Below are 20,886 nucleotides of genomic sequence, written 5' to 3'. Positions count from 1 at the left end.
TTTGAAGGATTGTTGCAGTGTTCCAAATATAATGTCTCATAAAGCACATTATATGCAAATTTCCTGTATTTTTCCCATTAGCATGACTTAAACTCAATCTCATTTTGTTACCATAACATCATGGCTTTCGGATATTTTTTGATCAGAGGGCATGTAGGGCTTATACATTACTGTTTAAAGTTCTGATGCCATTGGGACATCTTTTACTGCTGCTCAAGCTGTAGAATAATTTTCTGTATTACTTCAAAAGTAAATGAAGTTCAGACTATGAAGCTTATATTAACATATATGAAAGCCACATGTTTGCATTGAAAATCCCTATTTGTTATACAAAAACGGGACAATAAAAAGTCAATGTCTCAGTCTCATGTTATGGCTGTACACGGATTTTGGTGGGCCCCAGAAGACTGTTAGGTCACAAACTGGGCAGCAGCATACTGAAGTTTGGGAAAGGCTGGTCGAATCTAATAGTTGTGAAAACAATCAGCAGCTTAAAGATGTGAACCTTGTTGCATTTGAGTACTTTGGGAAAACTTCAATACTCCTGAGGAAACAAATATTTTTCAGAAATGTATCATAAGAATGCATCAGGCAAAATGTTATACAAGACTTTATAGAAGACTGAATCTTAAAGAGGATTACTGTGCCAGTTGTTTTTGTGGTCTGAGCACTTGCTCCCTGTGTTCGCGGAAAATTACGAGCTGCTCCTGAAGGCAGCACCCCGGTGTAGTCAGGCACCAGCAAAGCGTCGCAGGCAGAGCGGCAGCTGGGAATGTGAGCGCCTCCACACAGACCGCTATTTCAGGACTGGAAACTCACAGTAGCAGAGCAGGCAGAGAAGAGAAGCTCTGCCCATTGCTCCCTCCTGGCCAAGAACACGCTGGCTTCCTTTGAAGGGCGACCTTGGCGCTCTTTCCGGAGACTCGGTGCTCTCAGACCGCATCAGATGGTCAGCGGACAGCCGTTGGTGGCTCACTGCGGGGCTGCATGCTAGAGGGAACCTGCTGGAGCACCGCGTTTGCTCCCCCGCTGCCTGTCCCTGCACATACGCTAACAAAATTACCTCCTGCCTGGTGTGTCCAGTTAACGGAGCAGTATAGTGTCACCATCCAGTCACTGTAGTGTTAATGTCTCTCGCTGTAAAAGGCTCGTTTAAATGCTCCTGCTTCACCGCTACCAAGCCACCGACGCCACCAACGATGGACTGAAATCTGCGGCGGGGGCGAGCGACACACAACCTGCCGCGATTTCCTGCATGTAAATAAATAAATGATAGAGGATACAATGACCCTGCTGTCTCTATTAGGAAGGATCATGCGTTATTTTCTGCTCAGACCGGAGACCTTGTTCCTGCTGTGTATCAGCCTGGCTCTGTGGAGTTACTTCTTCCACACGGACGAAGTGAAGACCATCGTGAAGTCGAGCCGGGATGCGGTCAAGATGGTCAAGGGGAAAGTGGCGGAGATGATGCAGAATGAGCGCTTCGGCGGGCTGGACGTCCTGGATGCACAGTTCTCCAAAACATGGGAGTTCAAAAGCAACAACGTGGCTGTGTACTCCATCCAAGGCCGGCGAGAGCACATGGAGGATCGGTTCGAGGTGCTCACAGACCTGGTCAACAAGAGTCACCCGTCTATATTTGGGATTTTTGACGGTCATGGAGGAGAGGTGAGTGTGGTCTGAGGAGATGAGGCTGAGGGGGAAGATGCCCCAATTTAAGGCACCAACTCAGTTTTTTCTTTTCTCAACCTGTATCCAAAGTTAGCAGCACAACTTTGCATGACTTCACACTGAAATAAGCTGAACAACAGAAAAGCTTAATATGGGGGGTGACTGGTTTGATTTACTACATCTACAGTAACTGAATGAAGGAAAGCCATTCTAACTGCTTTGCAGTATGACGTGCCAATTTCTAAAAAAATAATAAAATAAAATAAAGTTGAATTAAGGCAAATAATTATTCAATGAGAGCTCATGTGAGGGGGTTTTAAGCTTGCGGACACACAGGCAGAACGCCATAATGAAGCCTCATTAGCAATCACAGCAAAGGAGGTCATGAGGAAGATTGACTTTTTATGGTTATTTTGTATGCTGAATCTGAACACTATAGGTGCAGGTGTCAGGCATGCAGATACAGCCCTTTATTAACTTTTTCTGATGGGTAATATTCTTAAGGAGTGACACGTTGTAATGCTAAAGGTGAGAAAAATGAGATTTTAGTTGAAAGAATGCATGCCAAGGACAAAATCAGCAGCAAATAAGCATCTTTTTGCCCACAGAGGGAGCCAAAATCAACACAAACCAAAAGTCCCACACTGGAGCTTAAACCCTTGAAAGCCAAAGCCAGTTTTTGCTATTTTTGGTCTGCCTGTATGTGTTATGCAGAATTGCATGTAGAATCTCAACCCTTTAAAGCACAGTAGACATCTGTTTTCAACAACCTGGACTATCAGAGTATGTGTGCTGCAAGGAGTGTATCAAAAGACCATGTAAAATAACGAACTGGAAATTGAATCTAATAAAACTTTCTACAAATCACACCCGGATCAACAATGAACAGGCTTTCTTTTATAGCCAACTTCCCTGTCTTGTGTCGATCTTTGGCCGGCTCTGATTGGTCACTACAGCTAAGAAAACAATAGATTTAAGCATCATGACTGGCCGAAAGACTGACAGGAAGTTCTGTCTTCAGCTTCTAGTGTCAAAATACAGGACTGTTAGCAACATTGCTATGTTTTTCATTGTGAAAAATGTCGTAAATAGCCATATTATCATGGACTTAATGACGTGGATTTGTAGTGTCAAAGCTTTAAATAAACACTGAGCTTCGTGCATGGATTAAAAATGTTTTGGAAGGGATATAAATACCAGGAGCTGTCCGTGGATTGGCAAAAAATGTAGCCTAAGCTTCCAATCACAATTTACTCCATAGAGGTATTTCTTATGGTTTCTGAGGTGTTGTAAACAATGCATGTTCTACCGCTTGGGATCATTGGTGATCCAATTGAGGTTGGAGCTTTATGCACAAACTGCCAACTTGTTCTTCTGCAATGACCTAAAATAACATCATACTGCACTGTAAACGGGAAAGTGCAGAGAATTCCAGCTTTGCTTATTTATTTTGCATCAGTCACATACATGTAAATCATATGAATTCTTAAAAGGGATGCAAGGACATCTATGATTATATTCCCTACATTAGCACTGAACTATTGTGACTCATCTCTTATCTGGGCATGCTTTCATTTAAAAGACAGAAAGTGGGACTAGTATAGAAAATTGTAGAGCAGAGAAGCACGGTTAAAGAGAAAGAAAATACTGCTGCCCTCTTACAGCCATTTTTTGTTCATTTCAGTAATTATCCACATAAAAAGACTGGTTAAAAATCAACACTCTGCTGTAAGTGTAGGGTAAGTCTGCACAGTGTATTGACACAACATTTTTAATTACGCACATTTCCTTCCTCTTCAGAACCTTATGTCACTCAAAAAAACAGCTTATTCTTATTCCCTAGTTGTCAGATACCAATGGTGATTGGAGATGCAGTGGTTGTGAAAATTAAGCAGATATTAATCTTTTACTTCTTTTGTGTGTGACTTTCACTGTGCCAACAATTTCTCTTGTGTTTGATCACAAAAACAGATCAGTTTGTGCAACAGGTGACTCTTCTTTGTTTCACTTGTTATGTGTGCTCGATGTAAGCCTGAAATTAATTGAACAGAATAGATGACATTGGCTGCTGATGTCTGTTTATACTACATTACTGCCAATGGTAGATGTTTGTCAACAGGACTGATAAGGATTTAAAACCAGTACATTTGTGCAACCTGAATGTCATGTCCTAAACACACCTAATGCGAGTGACAAACTTAGCTTGATTACATTGGTTCCTGAAGGTAGCATCTTGTGATGTGGCACGTTCATCTCCCTGTCACTCCATTCCTATTTTCCTCTCTGTTACTTGCTTGAAGAGGGTTGAGAAACAAAAGAGGCAGATGCCAAGGCAGTGGGTGCTGGAATAGATTTTTCTTTGATTTTCTTTCTCTTCCTTTATTCAGCAGAGCTTGCTTTACAAGTGGAGATAGTGATGCATTAAATGTTATGCTCTGACTTGTGTCAACACAGAGACAAGGCTATTCCCCACAAAGCTATCAAAGGTTTGTCAGTTCAAAGGGTCACACTTCTGTTTGTCTGCATTCAGATTTATAGTGCTAGATGTCATACTGTTTACGAGGGGAGGGGGGTCCAGGTGCCAAAGATCTCCGAGGGGCTGAGGGGCCCTATCTGCTCTGACATTGTCTAAATTAGATGTACATACTTTTTTAAATCATGATTAGAAACACAATATCTGATGTAAAATTAGGGCAACATTAAAGATAAAAGAGATAAAGAGGATCCATTAATTTTGAAGAAAAACGTCTACATTTTTGTGGGGAAAAAAATAGAATTTTTGAGGTTATAAAGTTGAATTTTTTTAAAGTAACTAAATTCTGAATTTCCAAGTTAAAAGTTTTAAATTTACGTGAAAAACTTTAAATTTGTATGTTTACAATGTTAGGAATCTTGACATTGTTATAATAAATACATCAACTCAAAAATTTCTAGTTTTTAAAGCCATACATTTACAACGTTGTAAAGTCAAATATTTACAAGAAACCAAACTGAAAACAGTGGTTGGATAACCTCAGTTTACAGAATTGTCTCTTCTAAGTCCAGATGTTAATGATAATGTGATTAATCTGGGCTAAAATCAAAGATGCTTCCCTATTGCCCCCAGTAAGAGGTATCATTGGATTAGGCTCTCAAAGGACTTGTGCAAGGTAAACAGCTTTATCTGGTCCGATTTTCTTTCATTCAACTTTTTTCAACTAAATAATTTTAAAAAATGTAAAGTTTTAGTTCATGTACATTTATAAACTGTGCGAACTGTCTCTACTGTCACTGACATATACTCTGTTTATCCACATCCTGTCTGCACTGCTCTTCTGTGTGTTTCTGCATTCACATTCAAGCCTGGTCTGAGCAAAGAAACTTGATTGGTCAATCAGCATTACATGTGATGATCTCTACTCTAACGGCTGCACTGTTTAAAATGCACTTTTGTTTAAAAGCAGTAAAAGCTGTGCTGTATGAGAATGCAGGAGAGTTAGAAAGTTAATCCTTTATAGTATTGTCTGTGCGTCCCCAGCTGTGACACTGGGCATGGCAAAAAATTTACTCAGGGTGGTCCTTCGCCGAAATACAGAATATTTCAATGGGCCGCCTTTGTCAAGACCAAGCAATATTTTTATAACATGCTTTAGTTGGTTACACTGGGAACTCTCATTCAATGTTGGCTGTGACGAACATGACAGGTCAGAAAATTTTGACTTTTCTGTGATCCATAGATCTGGAGGAGTGCTTCAGCAGGTGTGGAAGGAGCGAAGGCCCGTTCAGTGCTGCTTTCAGCCCTAGTTTAATTTATTTCACAAAGCAACCCAACCCTCATGTGATGACAAGACACCAGAAAAACAGCAGCAGTGGTTAAACAGCTCAATTCATTACATGAAAAAGCTACACGTTCTTTTCACAGCTCAATCATAAACATTGTAAAGCTTTTTTTTTTCCCAGGCTTTGCAAGTTAAATTCTCCAATTAACTCTGGTTTAAACCCATCTGCAGCTGAGCACTGGAGTTAGGAAGTCACAGGGGCCCAAACTGTACTGTAGGAGAACTATTTATCCAGATTTTGTTAACATGGTAATTGAATTAAACAAAAAATTAGTTGAAGAGTGCAGACAAAAATCACAAAACTTAAGAGCCTTGAGCTAGACACTCTGCATTATTGACTGCATCTTCCCATTCAGGTTTAAATGAAGTTAGCAGGAATTAGCTGATAAACAGACTGCATGTCTTTGGGCTCCTGGAGGAAATTGGTAATCTCCTCGTGTATATCAAGTATTTATGGATAATTAGAGAAGTAAGGATGAATTTCCTGACTGTGCTTAGGAGCTGATAATTCCTTGTTGCTCAAATATTTACCCCCCTGCTTCCACATAGCAGGGCAACCAAATCTCATCTATTTAGAGCTTTAAATCCAGACAGAAAATACTTTTAAGCCTTTTTTTGTGCCAGAACACATTTTTTGGATGGAGACAGCAGAGGCCTTACAGTCTAACATGATTACTGCAAGAAGCAGGGGGATGAACTTGATTCAGTGTGCTTCAGCTCAGAACCGTGAGGACATCATGACTGAAGTGGGTCATTAGATCACTGATTTGCTGGTCTCTGTCCACCCCCTGTCGATACTATTTGGCAGCTAAGAAATCTTTTTTTCCCTCCATTGTCCTCTGACATGAGGGCATGATCACTGCAGGGCAGCAAGGGAACAGCTTTACAAAGCAACCCACAATGAAAGCCTTAAAAAAATATGTCAGTGGAAGCGACAAAGAGCATTGGAGATGACGCCACAGCTCTGCGAGAAGATGAAAACGCTGATTTATCATGAAGTCATGGCTTTCTCAAACACTGCCATTGTTTCCCAGCACAGCAGCATGACCCCAGCTCAATACAGCAGAGTCACACAGAAAAAAACATAGGTGACACGGTATTTTCCTCCAACCTTTCCCTCCACTCATTCAGCTTTTACATTAAACATCATGTATTCTTTTTGATCAGCCTGCCCTGGATATGAAAGGACCTCATGCTGCTTTGAGTCTGACAGGCAAGGACCGTCTTCCCTCTGAGTTTGACTGCTGTGGTCTGATTGAGGCTGAACGATAACATGCTAAAAATAGGCAGGCAAAGGCAGGGAGGATAGCTGTTCTTTTAGGGGAAATTAAATTTTAGGCCGCAGTGCTGACTGCTGCAGCTTTTGACCAAAAGTGGTCATTGGATTGTTTTTCCCTGCGGCCTTTTCCCCGTGCTGCTCTCCTCTGTGGAATACTCCCAGGAGACAGGCTGCCTAACCTGTCAACCCTGCCACAGCTTATATACATGTGGTTATAAGTCTGGGAGAAGTTAGTAGTGAATAGTAGATGTATATGTGACAGAGAAAGGAGAAATGAGTGGGAGAGCATCAATGGCAAGAGTAAGAGAACGGAGAGAAGGGTTGCCAGTGTAGGCGAGAGGCTGCTTTATCACTGCATGTCCATAGGCAACAATTTGGTCTGTTTTCATTCCCACGCCTTGTTTGAAGTGTGAGAAATGGTTGCAAGACAGCAGCTTCAGAAACAACTTCCTCTGTTTAGCAAATCAACATATTTTTTTTTCTAGCCACAGGGCATACAATAAAGCAACAGAGATGCTGTGTGGCCCGGGGCAACATCAGGAATACAGGCTGCCTCAGCTGGCTAGTTAGCGAGGTGTCGGACGTTTTAATTTCTTCCCACACACGTTTTCTACTCATCAAAACCACAAGCATTCACAGTCATTATAGCAATGTCAAACTTGTGGCACCATCTGCCCAGCTACTAAGACTTGGAATCAACATCAACAGGTCTTGGATAGGCCCAGTGTTTGCAAAGCCTTAATGGACAAAAATATAATATGTTTTCTAGTGGGTGGGCTCAAGGCTGCCCATAAGGGGGGATAAAGGGGAGAGCTTTATGGGGCCCAGCCAAACTGGAGGCCTATGGAGGTTTGCAAAATCATTGTCCATTATAAAGTTAATCTGGGATATCCATATTTTATTTTAACCTGAATAATAACCACACTTATCAAAGCAACAACAAAAAAATAGCCTAATTATGCTGCGGTACAATATAGTATTTTTCTGTAAAAATATGTAAACCAATTTTCTTGAAATGGAATTACCTTTTTTGGTGATTTTAACAATGTGGATGGGCACATTAAACTAAACCATAGGGAAATTAATGTTAGACTGCATAACTAAGCTATGTTGTGCACAAACATTAGGATACTAGGGAAATTAGTAGAAGGCAGTGTTTCCCATACATTCATGTATTTGTGGCAGACCGCCACAAAAAAGTTAGGTCTGCCACAAATAGATTCTGGTGCTATCTGTTCGCCCTCGCTCTGTGAATGTAGCGTGTAGTTAAAATGACTGTATCGCGAACATCCGAGTATAAATTATGGGGAAGTTTTGAGCCGCCAGGGTGCATTTCTCACTGGAGTTTCGCTTCCCTCATTGTCCCTCAATGCATCACTCACAGCAGAGAGCTGTCTCTTTCTCCTCCGCCCATCCAGAAAACTCTTGCACATGTGGCCGTTTTTTTTTTTTATATCAGCGGTGAGAGAAGCAAGGGAGAAGAAGGTAAACAGAGCAGCGTGGCAAGTTAGCGGCTAGTTAGATGACTTTTAAGACGAACAATGAGAAACAGCGCTGGATCTGCAGCGTTGAGCAGTCATTCAACTTTTAAAAGGAAGAGGTCTAACTCACGCCGTACTCGTTTAAATACGCCGCAAGATGACTCCGAGATAACGGCAGCAGTAACACAACACACTGCTAAAGACGTGAGTCCAGTGTTGTTGAAAAGCCAGGAATTGAAGTCTCATAAAGACATTTAACACAGAATACAAGATTTGCCTGGGTGCAAACATTTTCCTGAAAACTCCCTGCAAGAGTCGTACACGTCAGAGAGAAGACGGCCCAGCAGCGGACAAATGTGATCCACAGCTGCGGAGCCTTATCCCAGCCTAACAGTTCAAAACACCGACAACATGTAGTTAAAATGTTCCTGCATCCAGATGAGCTTTTCCCCTCCATGATCACACAGGAGAGTTTATTGAATAAGGTCTAAAGATGCTCTCCTGTCATGAACTTCTCAGAAACTGGTCCAGCATTCATCAGCACAGATAACGGACTAATATGATCACAGCTGTGAGCCTGAATGGAGGACTAGACTGCAGGGTTTTGGCCTCTGGCTGCATGCAGGTTTGCTGAGTTTTGTGTAGGTTTGCTTCACCCTTAATGAGGAAAATAATCATTTTATAGTCAGCAATAGTAAAAATAACACAGAAAACATTTCAGGACTTTCCATACACTGTAAACGACAGAGTATTTCATGACTTATGTGTTTTTGATATATTAGTAAAAAATTGACTGAAGTCCTTTTCAAAATAAAACGGCTAAATTTGACTTTATATTGATTTTTACTTTCTACATACAATTTTATTAAAAATCCAATAGAACAGTCTATTTTTTTCACCAAACTAGTGTCGATTTGGTGCTGAATTAAATACAGCTACTGAGAGGCCATTTCAAAATATTGCGTTATATATGTCGTGTATCAGGATATAGCAAAAATATATCGGGATATTTTAGGGTTTTTTTTTTTTTTTTGGAAGCCCTGTAAAATGAAATGCCTCGAGAAGGGGTGCAAACTCTGCAGGAACAAAATTTAACAAAATTGGTACTCCTTTTGATTTAGGTTACCTACTTTATTTATTCAACCTAATTTCTTTTTTATTTATTTCCTTAAATAAGCTATTGTATTTTTTATTTGGATGTATTTATGTTAAGTTTATTTGGTGTTTGTTTACATTTGACATTAATGACAGTTTTATATTCAAATCCAATCCATGTTTCTTTTTTTTTTTTTTTCCTATTACCACTACTTCAGAGTAGTAATAGGTGTCTTGGGCCCTTTCTCAGTAGTTTTCTTTCTGCATGTCAGTCATTTTGTGAGTATGGCCTGATCTGGGCAGATTCATAAATGTGTCATATTCCTTCCATTTCTTGATGTTTGATTTAACTGAACTCCAGAGGATGTTCAATTAGAGTAAAGCTTGACACAAGTCAACATGTGTGTCGCTTGGCAGCCAAGGTCAAGCTTAACGGCATCTCTTTTGTCCAGGCCTTTTCACCCTGATAATACGCCTGGTGGTTTTTGGGCTCCTGGGACATTGACCACATGACCAGGGGCTCTTGGCAAGCCTGCTACCCACTGGATAGTACCCTGATAGTACCCCTACTTGCCATATCCACCACTCTGTACAGAAGGTGTGGTCTTTATTCGTTTTTCAACAGATTTTTCTCCCCATGCCCCTGGTTGTGTCAGTCCACTTTCCCACCAGATGTTACCCTAGTGTGACTTACTCGCCACATCTACGCCTTACTTCAGCCTCATTTTTTGGCCCAATCATGCCTAAAAGTTTTGCACAGTACTGTATATTGCAGCAAGTCCTGCATCTTGTAAAGAAAATAATAGTTTTAAGTAAAAAGGAAAATTAAATGCTCCACCAAGCCACTTTTTTAACACCTTACTCAAACCAATTGGTGTGTTGTTCAGTTACTGCTAAATTAGATGTAGGTATCTCCCTTTTCTGTCCATATTTCTGCACCACACACCCTCTCTCACACACAAAGCAGTCCAAATTCAATTTTCAAAGTGTTAAAAATCAGTGTTTAATGTGTATATATATCCATGGGCAGCCTCAGTCACATTAAACGCTGGCTCGGGGAGGGATTTATCTGCTAAATGGAGATAGATTTCCAGCTGACATATGGGAATAACCTGCATGAAAGTGATAACCCTGGGCCCTCCATCTATATAACTGCAACATGAGCCATTTGTTCCTTACTGGCATGAAGAGAGTCAGCTGTACTCTGCTCCTCCCTGCCTTGTACTGTCAGGTTGTAGCTTGAGGCGCTGCAGAATCACCTGAGCTGTGGAGTACAGAGAATACTACAAGGCTGTGAGGTGCAGGGGCTGCTTTTTTTCTCCGTCTGTTTTTGCCATCCTTTCAGCTGTTTTTTGTTAGTTTTTATCACAGATTTCTCTCATGCTGTTTCAATCAGTGGTGTTTGTTTGTAACCGGACTTTGATAGATAGAACTAAAGAGGAGGTGATAGGAGAGTGCAGAGTAGTAAAGGAGAAGAAAGAGTGCTTAAACTAGAGGAACAATTATCATTTTGAAAGGGATTGTCTTTATTTTATCCTGCTGTACTTTTGCTGTGCAGTATATTAGAGCTGAGTGGCCATTTCAATCTTAGCGTCATTGCTATCGTCTCTTGAATTTTAAAGCAGGTTGGACTTTAGAGGGTAAATGAAGCAGAGCTGCAATATAGTTGACTCTCCTCGCTTTACAATAGCGCATATATCACAGTCAGAAAGTCTGCTGTTTGACTATTAGATCCTTTAATGTGCTTATGTTCATGTTTGTGTTATACTGGCAGAGCATGGGGTGAGTTACATAGTTAAGATACTAAGCAGTTTGAATTCCTCCTGAGTCTGCTCTCCCTGGAGAGATGAAAGAAAGAGCCAGTATGTGACTAATTGCTCTGTTGGCATTACAGGATTAGACAGAGAGAGTAAATGAAGAGAGGGTGTGTGTGGGTGTGTGTGTGGGTGTGTGTGTGAAGACCAAAGAAAGCACTGTGTGTGTGTGAGTGCATGAATATGTATGTGTGTGTGTGTGTGTTTCAAGCTTGCATAAGAAGGTGCACTGCTTTCATGGAAGATCAGAGGGCTAGTCTGCTGCTATCTGGACTTCCAGGGAGAGACCAAGTCACCGTGAGAGACCGAAATGCCAAAGGCCTATCAGGAGCAGACACCTGCTGCACACTATTTCACATGACATCAGTGCCTCCAGCTAGTCTCTATGACTGAATGAGTAATGAATTACAAAAACTGAATATTTAAGGGTGTCTCATGAATTGTAAACACTGCTAAAATCTTAACGGGACTGACAAAAAATGCAAACAAGCCAAGGGGTGTTCCCTGGTCAGGTACACATAAACTGAAATTAGGACTAGTGCAGAATATTAACAAATCACTCAGCTCCTTCAAAATATCTGTCTACTGTGCTGGTTTAAATCTGTGTAGTATGGCATTATGTCAGTATGGTAGATTATTCCTTTGTTCAGTTCAATTCAATTCAGTTTATTTAGGATAGCCCCTTGAGATGCAGCATCTCATTTTTGAGGGGGTTGTAATGATGCTTCTTGACAATAAATCCTATACTGTTGGAAAACCTGTTTATTTCCCCTTTACATGGTGCCACATTTGTAAGGAACATGGATTTGTGAGATTGAATCTTGTTTTGAGCTTCTGGTACCTCCAGGTGTTGACAATTAGGTGCCTGATTTTCACCTGCCACCTGTCAGAACCTGTGAGCATGGACCCTGCTACAGTGGTCAGTAGGTGTCTGCTCCAAGAGTCATCCTACCAGGTCTGACTGAACTGGATAGGGCAACTTCAAGCTGGTGTTTCACACAACTAAGTTGCGACTTAACTTGAAGTGAGCCCTGGTACCATCTCCAAACTGAAGGCCAAGTTCCATATGCCAGAGACAGGCCGAGAAGTGGGTGTCTCAAGAAGGTGACACCCCAAGAAAACCTTTTCCTACAACACAGTCAGCACCTAGGAACTGTTGGCTGTTTCTACAGATTTGCAGTCAAGGTGTGCAGGTGATATGGCCAACGGCTCTCTGCCAATCAATCCAGACAATCCGGAACAGGCTGCACCCCGACAATCTCCTGTCTCGTATGGGCTGCCAGGAGGCCTGCCATGAGTGCCCTTCACCGTCAGGCCTGTTTGTGCAGGTGTCAGCAACACGTGCATTGGAACCTGAACGTGTGGAGGAATGTTAAGTTCAACGATAAGTCCAGATTCTGCCTAGCATAGCTGGGTTGTAAGGTCAAAGTGTGGATAAGACGCGGAGAACACTATGCACCGATAAAGTAACATCTTTTGGTGGAGGCAGTGTTGTGGTATGGGGTGGCATCTCCCCCAGTGGAAAAAACGAAGCTTGTCATCTTTGGAGGAAATCTCAATGAGGAGACATACCAGGACAAGATTCTGCAGCCAGTGGCAATCCCATATCTCCACAGTCTGAGACCAGCTTTATCCTCTAAGATGACAACGCTCGCCCCCACAGAGCCGGGTTTATCAGAGACTACCTCCAGAATTTGGAAGTGGAGAGGATGGAATGGCTTGCCAGCAGTGAAGTCCATTGAACACTTGTGGGATCAGCTTGGGCATGCTGTTTGTGCCAGAGTGACCAACACAACCACAGTGGCTGACTTGTGACAAATGCTGGTTGAAGAATGGGATGCCATCCCACAGCAGTGTGTGGCCAGGCTGGCCAGCATGAGGAGAATGTCCCAGGTTATTGTGGCTGTGTATGGTTCTTCACACTACTGAGGCTTCTGTTTGTTACATTGATAAATTGTTAGATTGCCAATATGTCTTGTTTCTTCAGACTTCAATCACCCAATCTACTAAACATCAAACAAGAGTGAATGTGAGAATAAGCTGTTTGACATTGGCAGAGAAGATTTAGGAATTTGTTCGTAGGTGTAACCCACATACTCAGCTCTGCTGCTCATCCCACAAATGCATGTTCCTTACAAATGTGACACTATTTAAAAGGGAAATACACAAGCTTTCCAATGGTATGAGACTTAGTGTCAAAAGTCATTGTTACAACAAGGAAATATTTAGATTTGATTTAGATTTTAAAAAATTATATCTATGGTTGATGTTATTATCTTGCAGCCCACCTGCAGTACCTCCACAGCCCACAGTTTGCTGTAAAGTTTGCTTAAAAGGTCTTGATGTCTCCATGCTCTGATTTTACTGCTTTTATCTGCTCCTTTCAAGTGGCCAATTTATAAGTTATACGTTTCAAGATTTCAAGTACTGCAGGGGAAACTGGCAAACACATTTTCTCTTTAAACTATGACATGACTATGCAGAGTGAAGAAGGAGACAGTCCTTTCACCACCAGGCTCTGGCTGAAGCATCAACAGCAGAGCTTTAGTCATACTCTGAAGTGTCCTTGAGCTGAACTGAGTCCCTGGTAATGCCAGCACTTTACTCTGCACACTGGCTCACCAGGGTAGAAGGGAGGAATTTATCTAATGGTGATGAGTGAAATCGCTTGTCACTGCTGCCGTCTTTCAGTACCTACTTCTGTCACTTGTGGCGAAAACTGACTCCATATTTCAGCTCTGCCTTGATGTATAGTCAAGTGGAAAGTAAAACGCACGCAGGAGGTCGAATTCTGCTGGAAAATGCTCGCTCTGCAGAGAAGAGAGTGGAGAGCTGGAGGGTTCTGCTGAAAAGTCTTCTGACCTTTTGGTAATTTGTCCCCGGCGGTGAGGTTTGTTTTCCTTGCAGCAGGAGGACTGACAGGGAGCAACTGAGGAGTGGAGGCACAGAGTAATACACACCAAAAAAAGCATAAATGAGGCTGTTGTTGTCAAATGTTTAGCCCTGGAGTTAAACATCTGTAATCTCTTCTTTTCCACAGTCATCTATTTTCCATAAAATAAATAAATAAAGCTCCCTCAAAAATCCATGCATTTCGGTAATATTTAGTCTCCAGTGTGTCTTTGCGCATAAAAATCTTCTCCCCACTTCAAATAAACACATTGGAATTATTAAAAGGACATGCACTTCTCTGGTTTGATTTGTGTGTGTGTCTCTTTGACAGGTTTTGTGTGTGCCAGCCAACAGCATGTAGTGCCAGATAAGAGGGCCTTCTTCAGCCTCAGTGTGCTGTCCTTCCCTGCTGGCTGTGACTGCTCAATAATTTAACACCCGCTCTGTCAAACGCTTCTTCTCAAACTCTCTGACTAAATATACACAGACCTATGAGCTGAAGGATGCAACAAGGCCATTGTTTTCACACCTCTCACGCCCCATAATCATCAGTACGTTTGTTAGAAAGAAAAAAAAGATTTATTGTGATAGTCCAATGACAAATTGACTTTTTTTCTGGAAGTTGGACGAAGAACTTGGTAATGCTGCTGGTTTATTTGATCTTGCATTTTCATGCTCAGTTGGCTGACTTAGGTGTTCTGTGAAGACCCCCAAGTTATAAGTTTTGACCTGGAAGCAAAGCCTCATAAGGGGGCATAAGAGGCTTTCTGGGGCCCATGGAGCTCTGGAAAACTCTGGTCCATTATGAAGTTAGTCCGTGACTGATAACCATATTTTTTAGGTTTAGCTAGAATAATAACCACTTTTATCAAAGAAACAAAAATTAATTTTATGCATTTATTTATGCTGCCTTTTTCAAAAGGTTAACCCTTTTGCTGAAAACAGAATAACCTTTTTTTTTTTTGCTAAAGTTAATGATGTGACTAAGCACATTGACTGAACCATTTAGAAAGTAATGGCAGACTTCATAGCCAAGCCATGAGCTGGACAAACAGCAGGGTGCCAGAGAATAAGATAGGAAGAACTGAAATAATAATAAAAGGATCTTAAAAGAAAAAAAAGGCAAAAATTGGTGAGAAAAGAGGGGGTGAAGAGTGGTAATAGAGCGGTAAAAATCAGCAAAAAGTGGCAAAAAAGGGGTTAAAAGTGGTATAATGGGATAAAAGCTGTAAAAATGAGTTAGGAAAGTAAAAAAGGGCACACGTGCAGAAAAATGATGAAAGGCGGTTAAAAAGTGGTAATACTGGTTAGAAGTGGCAAAAAAACTGTTAAAATGAGGCAAAAATGGGTTATTATTCCTCTGTCATTATATTTATTCTCCCCCATTGCTTGTAATGTGGAAAAGGAAGCCATTATCAAGCTGTAACTGCAGCAATATTCAACTGTGCATTTAAAACAATGCTACAACTTTTCCACAAATAGTAGCTTCAAGTTGATCCAACAGTATAGTTACATTCAGCAGGGGGAGAATGGTGTACCCCATTGCACTTCCCAGTTGCCTGCCTTTCACACTATGTTCAGTTTGGAAGTGGGCCTCCTTCACAAGAAGCCTTGTATGGCCTTATCTACTCTTGCTCTGTTAGAGTGTTTTTATGGAGGCCAAGCTTTTTTTCCTGTAAGCAGAGTGTTTACTCAGCTTTATTCATTTTTTTAATCAGGTTTGACAGGTCAGGTTTTATCTTTTAACTTTTGGTATGCTAACCATTACCTTAACCCTTATCCTTACCCTAAATGGAAGTTCAATCCAATTTTATTTTGTAAGTTTTAGCGTGTATTTCTGTTCTGAAGTAGATGATATCCCAGATTAACTGTCTGTGAGAGTCCACCAGAGATGTAGGGTCTGCAGCCAGACCCCTTTCTTTGAAGGGGATGATAAGGCTAAAAGCTGACACTATTATCTTGTGGTGTGTACCAGGCTTTAGCCATTTAGCCATGGCCTATAGAAATCTTGCAACAGTTTAACACACATTCAGTACACATGCAGTTTACAAACAACGGGCTGTAGGCTCTGACAAAGTTGTGTTTTCATGAAATTCAGTAACATTGCCGTACCTTGTTGGTTCTTTGGCTTCTTGCTGTGTCTGCCAGCTTCACTACCTCTGTGTATCGGCAACTGCATGTCAGATTCCTACATAGTGTAGCTTAATTTATTCATTTTTTATTTCTATTTCTGCAGAGAGGTCTTGTTCAGAAAGCTGTGGGTAAAGTTGGATCTTCATGGTGTTTAGCCTCTCTTTGCACTCCCCCATTTTGTCCACTTCTCTCCCAGTGGGGTGACTCTGAGCTGACATGGCACTGCAGGCTGGGTTTGGTAATGGAGCTGTTGTGTTTAGTTGCCAATCCCCACTCCTTTGTGTCACCCTGTTTTCTCTTTTCACCTCCTCCCCTCCTCCCTCTGTCAGTCTCCTTCTCTCTCTAAGGGAGGGGTGCTGGCAGGGAATGATACGCCACAAAAACTCCTCCTCCAAGGCAATGTCAACCTGCTGTCCCCCCTTATTATAGAAGCCCCCCTTCGGCCCTGCTGCGCCCACACTCGCTGCTCGGCCGCTTGCCACTTGCAGCCGCTCCATGTCTGTGTGCTAACACACCACCCCATGTGATGTGTTAGCTATTTTAAATGCCAAGCATGCTGATTGTGTTGGAAGTGTAGGTTTAAAATCCAATTGTAGAGGTTGCGAAGCCAGCCTGGCTCTGAATGCATAATGCTCGCCTCCAGCACTGCTATATTTGTCCAAAGCGGTGCTATTAGATTGCACAGACTTACAGGATGTTTGTTTGTTTTGGCGTATAGCTGATTAGCAGGGCCTTAAATCTAATCACATGGCTGGAATTTGACTGGTCTTATTTATACTTTGTTTTGCTTGTAGAAGGCTGTTACATAAAGGCTGAAATAAAAACAAGGCTTGTTTTTCCTGTTGAGCGTCGTCTACGATTTAAATCCGACTATAGGAGCCTTAGTCTGCTTACCAGCCAGTGCCAGCCCCACAATTGTTTGTTTGTCTGTTTGGATTGAGAAAATAGATGAGTCAGTTTGGACTTTGCCTGCTTGCTCGCTGTCTTGGCAGTGAAGCACGGCGGCAGGAGAATGTTGGCTGAGAGAAGGTAGTAAGTCGCAGCTGTTCTGAGTTCGCGACATTGGTGTGATTGTGTGCACAAAGAGCCTGGTAACACTCACAGTTGTGCCTCTTCCTCTCTTCAAGATGGCCAGATGGGCTTTTTCGTAAAGCAGGTGCATCCTGATAAATAGATACAGGCCTTCTGGTAGTATTTGTCGGCTGTTGTCTTGTCACTACATATGCCACAATCCAAGTTTGTTGTCCTTTTGAGTTCTCCTTTCATTTGAATGCACTTTTCTGTTTTGCACAAAGGGTTTAAGTTCACTTGTGGGAGTACAGTCTGCAGCACACATGTGCTTTACAGCCTTCCAGACATCACTCCATCCAGACAGGAGGAATGCACTTAATATGAATGTTTGATATTTCCACGTGGTTTCTATTCTCCTTGAGCTACAAACCTTCAAAAACAGCAGGCCAACTCTGATGCAGGTTGTCTTTAATTCACACCGCAACAAAGGCTCACAGGATAAGTTCTGGCTCTAAAGCATGTCATTTATTTGTGATTTAAATTTGGAGCAGGAGGGATTTTGTGTGCATAAATGTGTTTGTGTGTACTCCCAGGCGTTCTCAGGCTGAGTTGGTGTGATTGTTTGCATTGCTGAGTCTTGCTGGAAGTGTGCCACAAACTGTTGACTGTGGCATTTTTAGATTTATGACCCTTAAAGAGTTTTTTTTTTCACCCTGTTGTTTCCCTTTACGGTCCCATGCCCTTTTGTTATGGTGGTACAGCAGGGGCAATGTAACACTGTTTGGGCTGTCTGTTGAACCATCTGCTACATGAGGTCTAGATAAAGTTCTTAGCCCTATGTAGAAAACAGATGACATTCAGGAGAGAAGACAAAGAAGAGACTAGAGAGGTGCAGAAGCAGATTGAGGGTCATTTGCTAACATATTGAAACCCACATGTTCATCTGAGTAACTCTAGCAATTAAACTTATGACAATCTTTCATTGGGATTTAAAGCAGATGCCAATCTGGATTCATTCAACCTTTTGTTTATATTAAGTCTTCAGCAATCTTGAGTAAAAACCCTGTATTTAATCACATCCCAGTCAGAGATAGACTATCTACTGGCTACCAGAGCTAATACTTGAGGCCTCTGGAGGAATCATAGGCCTCATCCAAAAATCAGAAATGGGTTGTTTACATGGTCTGACTCCAGAGACTTCACTCCTCTTATGCACATCTGTTTCTATGGTGCTAGTGGTGATCTCCTACATATTAATGTAGAAGTTTTAGCATATATTTTATGACAAGATTTGTTATTGATTGCTTTCAGTGTCAGAGGGGAGCAACGTCTGAATGGCACTGACGTGTTGAAATTGTTTCAGCACTGTAATGCTGCCAATGTAGGCAGGGGTTTGCCTGCATTATTTTGGTAATCAAACCATTCTTTAAGTCATGTTCATCAGGTTAATTGGCAACTCTAAATTGCCCATAGGTGTGAGTATGAGAGTCTTTCTATGTCAGCTCTATGATTGACTGGCGACAAGTCCAGGATGTACCCCACCTCTTGTCCATTGACAGCTAGGACAGGCTCCAGCCTCCCACAACCTCAAGTGGGATCAGCGATGTAGACAGTGGATGGACTATCAGACAGATGATCTATTTTAAAGAGGCAACCAGATGCTCTTCCATTATTTCATTCATCTTTGTCTTTTGACCTCGTGACATGTGTCAAAATGCTTGTCACATGATACAGTCACGTTACCCAGAAAATAAGCCCACAAGCTAGTTAAGATGAGTAAAAAAACAAATGTCATTGGAGAGAGACAGAAGTAGAGCCCACATTGCACCCACTAATACAGCATTGTGGTGAGGTTGTATTTTTTCTCCACTTTTTTAATGTCGTTTGTATCATTTTATTTTGGCGTATTTATCCCTCACACATTGATGTGAGTCCTTTTTACGGACTTTCACATTAAAATACCTTTTCATTGAGGATGTACCGGTACAACATTTTTTAGACCAAGTACAAGAACGTCGTACATTTGGGTTCTTGCCAATACTGAATACAAATATGACTACCTAAAGTTGCAGTGTGTAATGTTTAGCCTTATAGCATTTAGTGGAACAAACTTGCTAAAAATGGAAAAAAGTGGTTATAAAACAAAATAGTTATAAATAGGCCTATCTAAATTAGTGTCTAATCACCTGAATATATACAATTGTTTTATTATTATTTGCTCCCTTCTTTGGTGCTGTAGAAGCATGCAAGATGCAAAAACAGCTTGGCTATAGATAAAATGCATCATAAAAAGTCAATATAATTTCAAGATGTAGTCTTCATAATATTCATATTGATTATTTAGTTTGACCCATGACCCTCGTGAAGCGAGTTAAATGGGAGAGAAAATCTGAGACTTGTGGAAGCTATAATTTTAAGAAGAGTTATTATTAAAATCAATAAACAGATTGTAAATAATTAGATCATCAATCATCTAGTAATCATCTCAGGTCATTGTGGAAGCTATGCCCTCCCTCCCCGTGTATGTCTTTTTGTTTTATTCCTATACAGCAGAGGCAGGTTATCACGTTAATGCTGGTTATTGGGAAAATGTAAATCTGACTGTGATGATGTGCTGCTCCAGAGACTGGTGCCCATTAGCACAGCAGATACACATCGTCTATCATATCCAGTGTGTCTGTTAATGAGTTTCGGTTAAAAAAGCTCTGTGTGCATGTTTGTGTGTGAGGGTCATGGGCTCGATGATGGCGCTGAGTGGATGGGAAGTTTAGAGACAGATAAGCAGGGTTGGTAATTGATTAGTGTGGTGCAGAGGAAGCTTACGGTGATGTGAGCTAATGCTAACAACTCAAGGCTCTTAGGCTCCCTGCTCTCTTCCTGAGAGCGTTTCTAAGCTGGGGCTAAAAGGAGTAGAAGAGACAGCAGGGCAGATTAGATTTACACTAATCCCACTTGGGAGATTGGGACTATACATTCTCTCTATGGCTTCACTTTCTTTTTTTCCATCATCCCCTTTCCAAATCTCCAATCTCTTTATTCCCCCAATTAATTCTTGTTTCCCTCTTTGTTGAACTTTTTGATATTTTTAGATTCTGCCCTCTCTGTCTAGTGCAAGTGTTACACATCCAGTACCTGCATGTGTTTATTCTCCTCAGAAGTCTGTATGCTGCCCTCTTCATGACTCGATTTAATGAGCTTATCCCACAGCTGAAGCTGGCAGCCTTACCTTCAGCTGCTCAGAAAGGGGAGAGAGGTTTTATTTAGGGTGGGAGAAGAGGGGGGAAATGATGGCATGGATGATAAGTGCCCTCATAGGGGTCAGAAGTGAAAGGAGGACAGAGGGGGGAAAGCTGCCCAAGAGGAGAGAAGAGGAGGGAGATTATCTGAGAAATACTGTGTGGGTTGCCACCTGTCCCACTTATTTACATAAGATTTAGTTAATCCAGAGGAAGTTTGGGAGATTGATTAGTTTTATGTCTGAGAGTCTTTATGAGAGAGTCTTACTGACCTGTTGTTTTAGTTCTGAACTATAAAAATCCAGTATTGTGTATCCTAAACTGTGAATAAAATATGGGTTTATGAGATTTGTAAATCACTGCATTCTTTTATGATTTTTTACACAGCACCCCAAATTTTTTGGAACTAGGGTTGTATACCTCTATGTAAATTTTCCTTTTTCTTGTTAACCTCCA

The 20,886-nt window shown here is 41.4% G+C and overlaps 1 protein-coding gene across 1 annotated transcript in view; it reads left to right on the top strand.

Annotated features, from left to right (window-relative positions):
- Nucleotides 1–667: 667 nt before the first annotated feature.
- The window catches only part of ppm1lb (protein phosphatase, Mg2+/Mn2+ dependent, 1Lb), a 77,821-nt gene continuing 57,602 nt past the window's right edge, over nucleotides 668–20,886 (top strand). Inside the window, exon 1 of the mRNA XM_041805844.1 lies at nucleotides 668–1,668. Coding sequence (XP_041661778.1) covers nucleotides 1,270–1,668 — 399 coding nt within the window. The 5' untranslated portion in view covers nucleotides 668–1,269. The remainder of the gene's footprint in view (nucleotides 1,669–20,886) is intronic.

This window comes from Cheilinus undulatus, linkage group 2 (genome assembly GCF_018320785.1).
Source record: "Cheilinus undulatus linkage group 2, ASM1832078v1, whole genome shotgun sequence".
Taxonomy (NCBI): Eukaryota; Metazoa; Chordata; class Actinopteri; order Labriformes; family Labridae; genus Cheilinus; species Cheilinus undulatus.
This window is presented reverse-complemented; position numbering and strand designations above follow the sequence as displayed.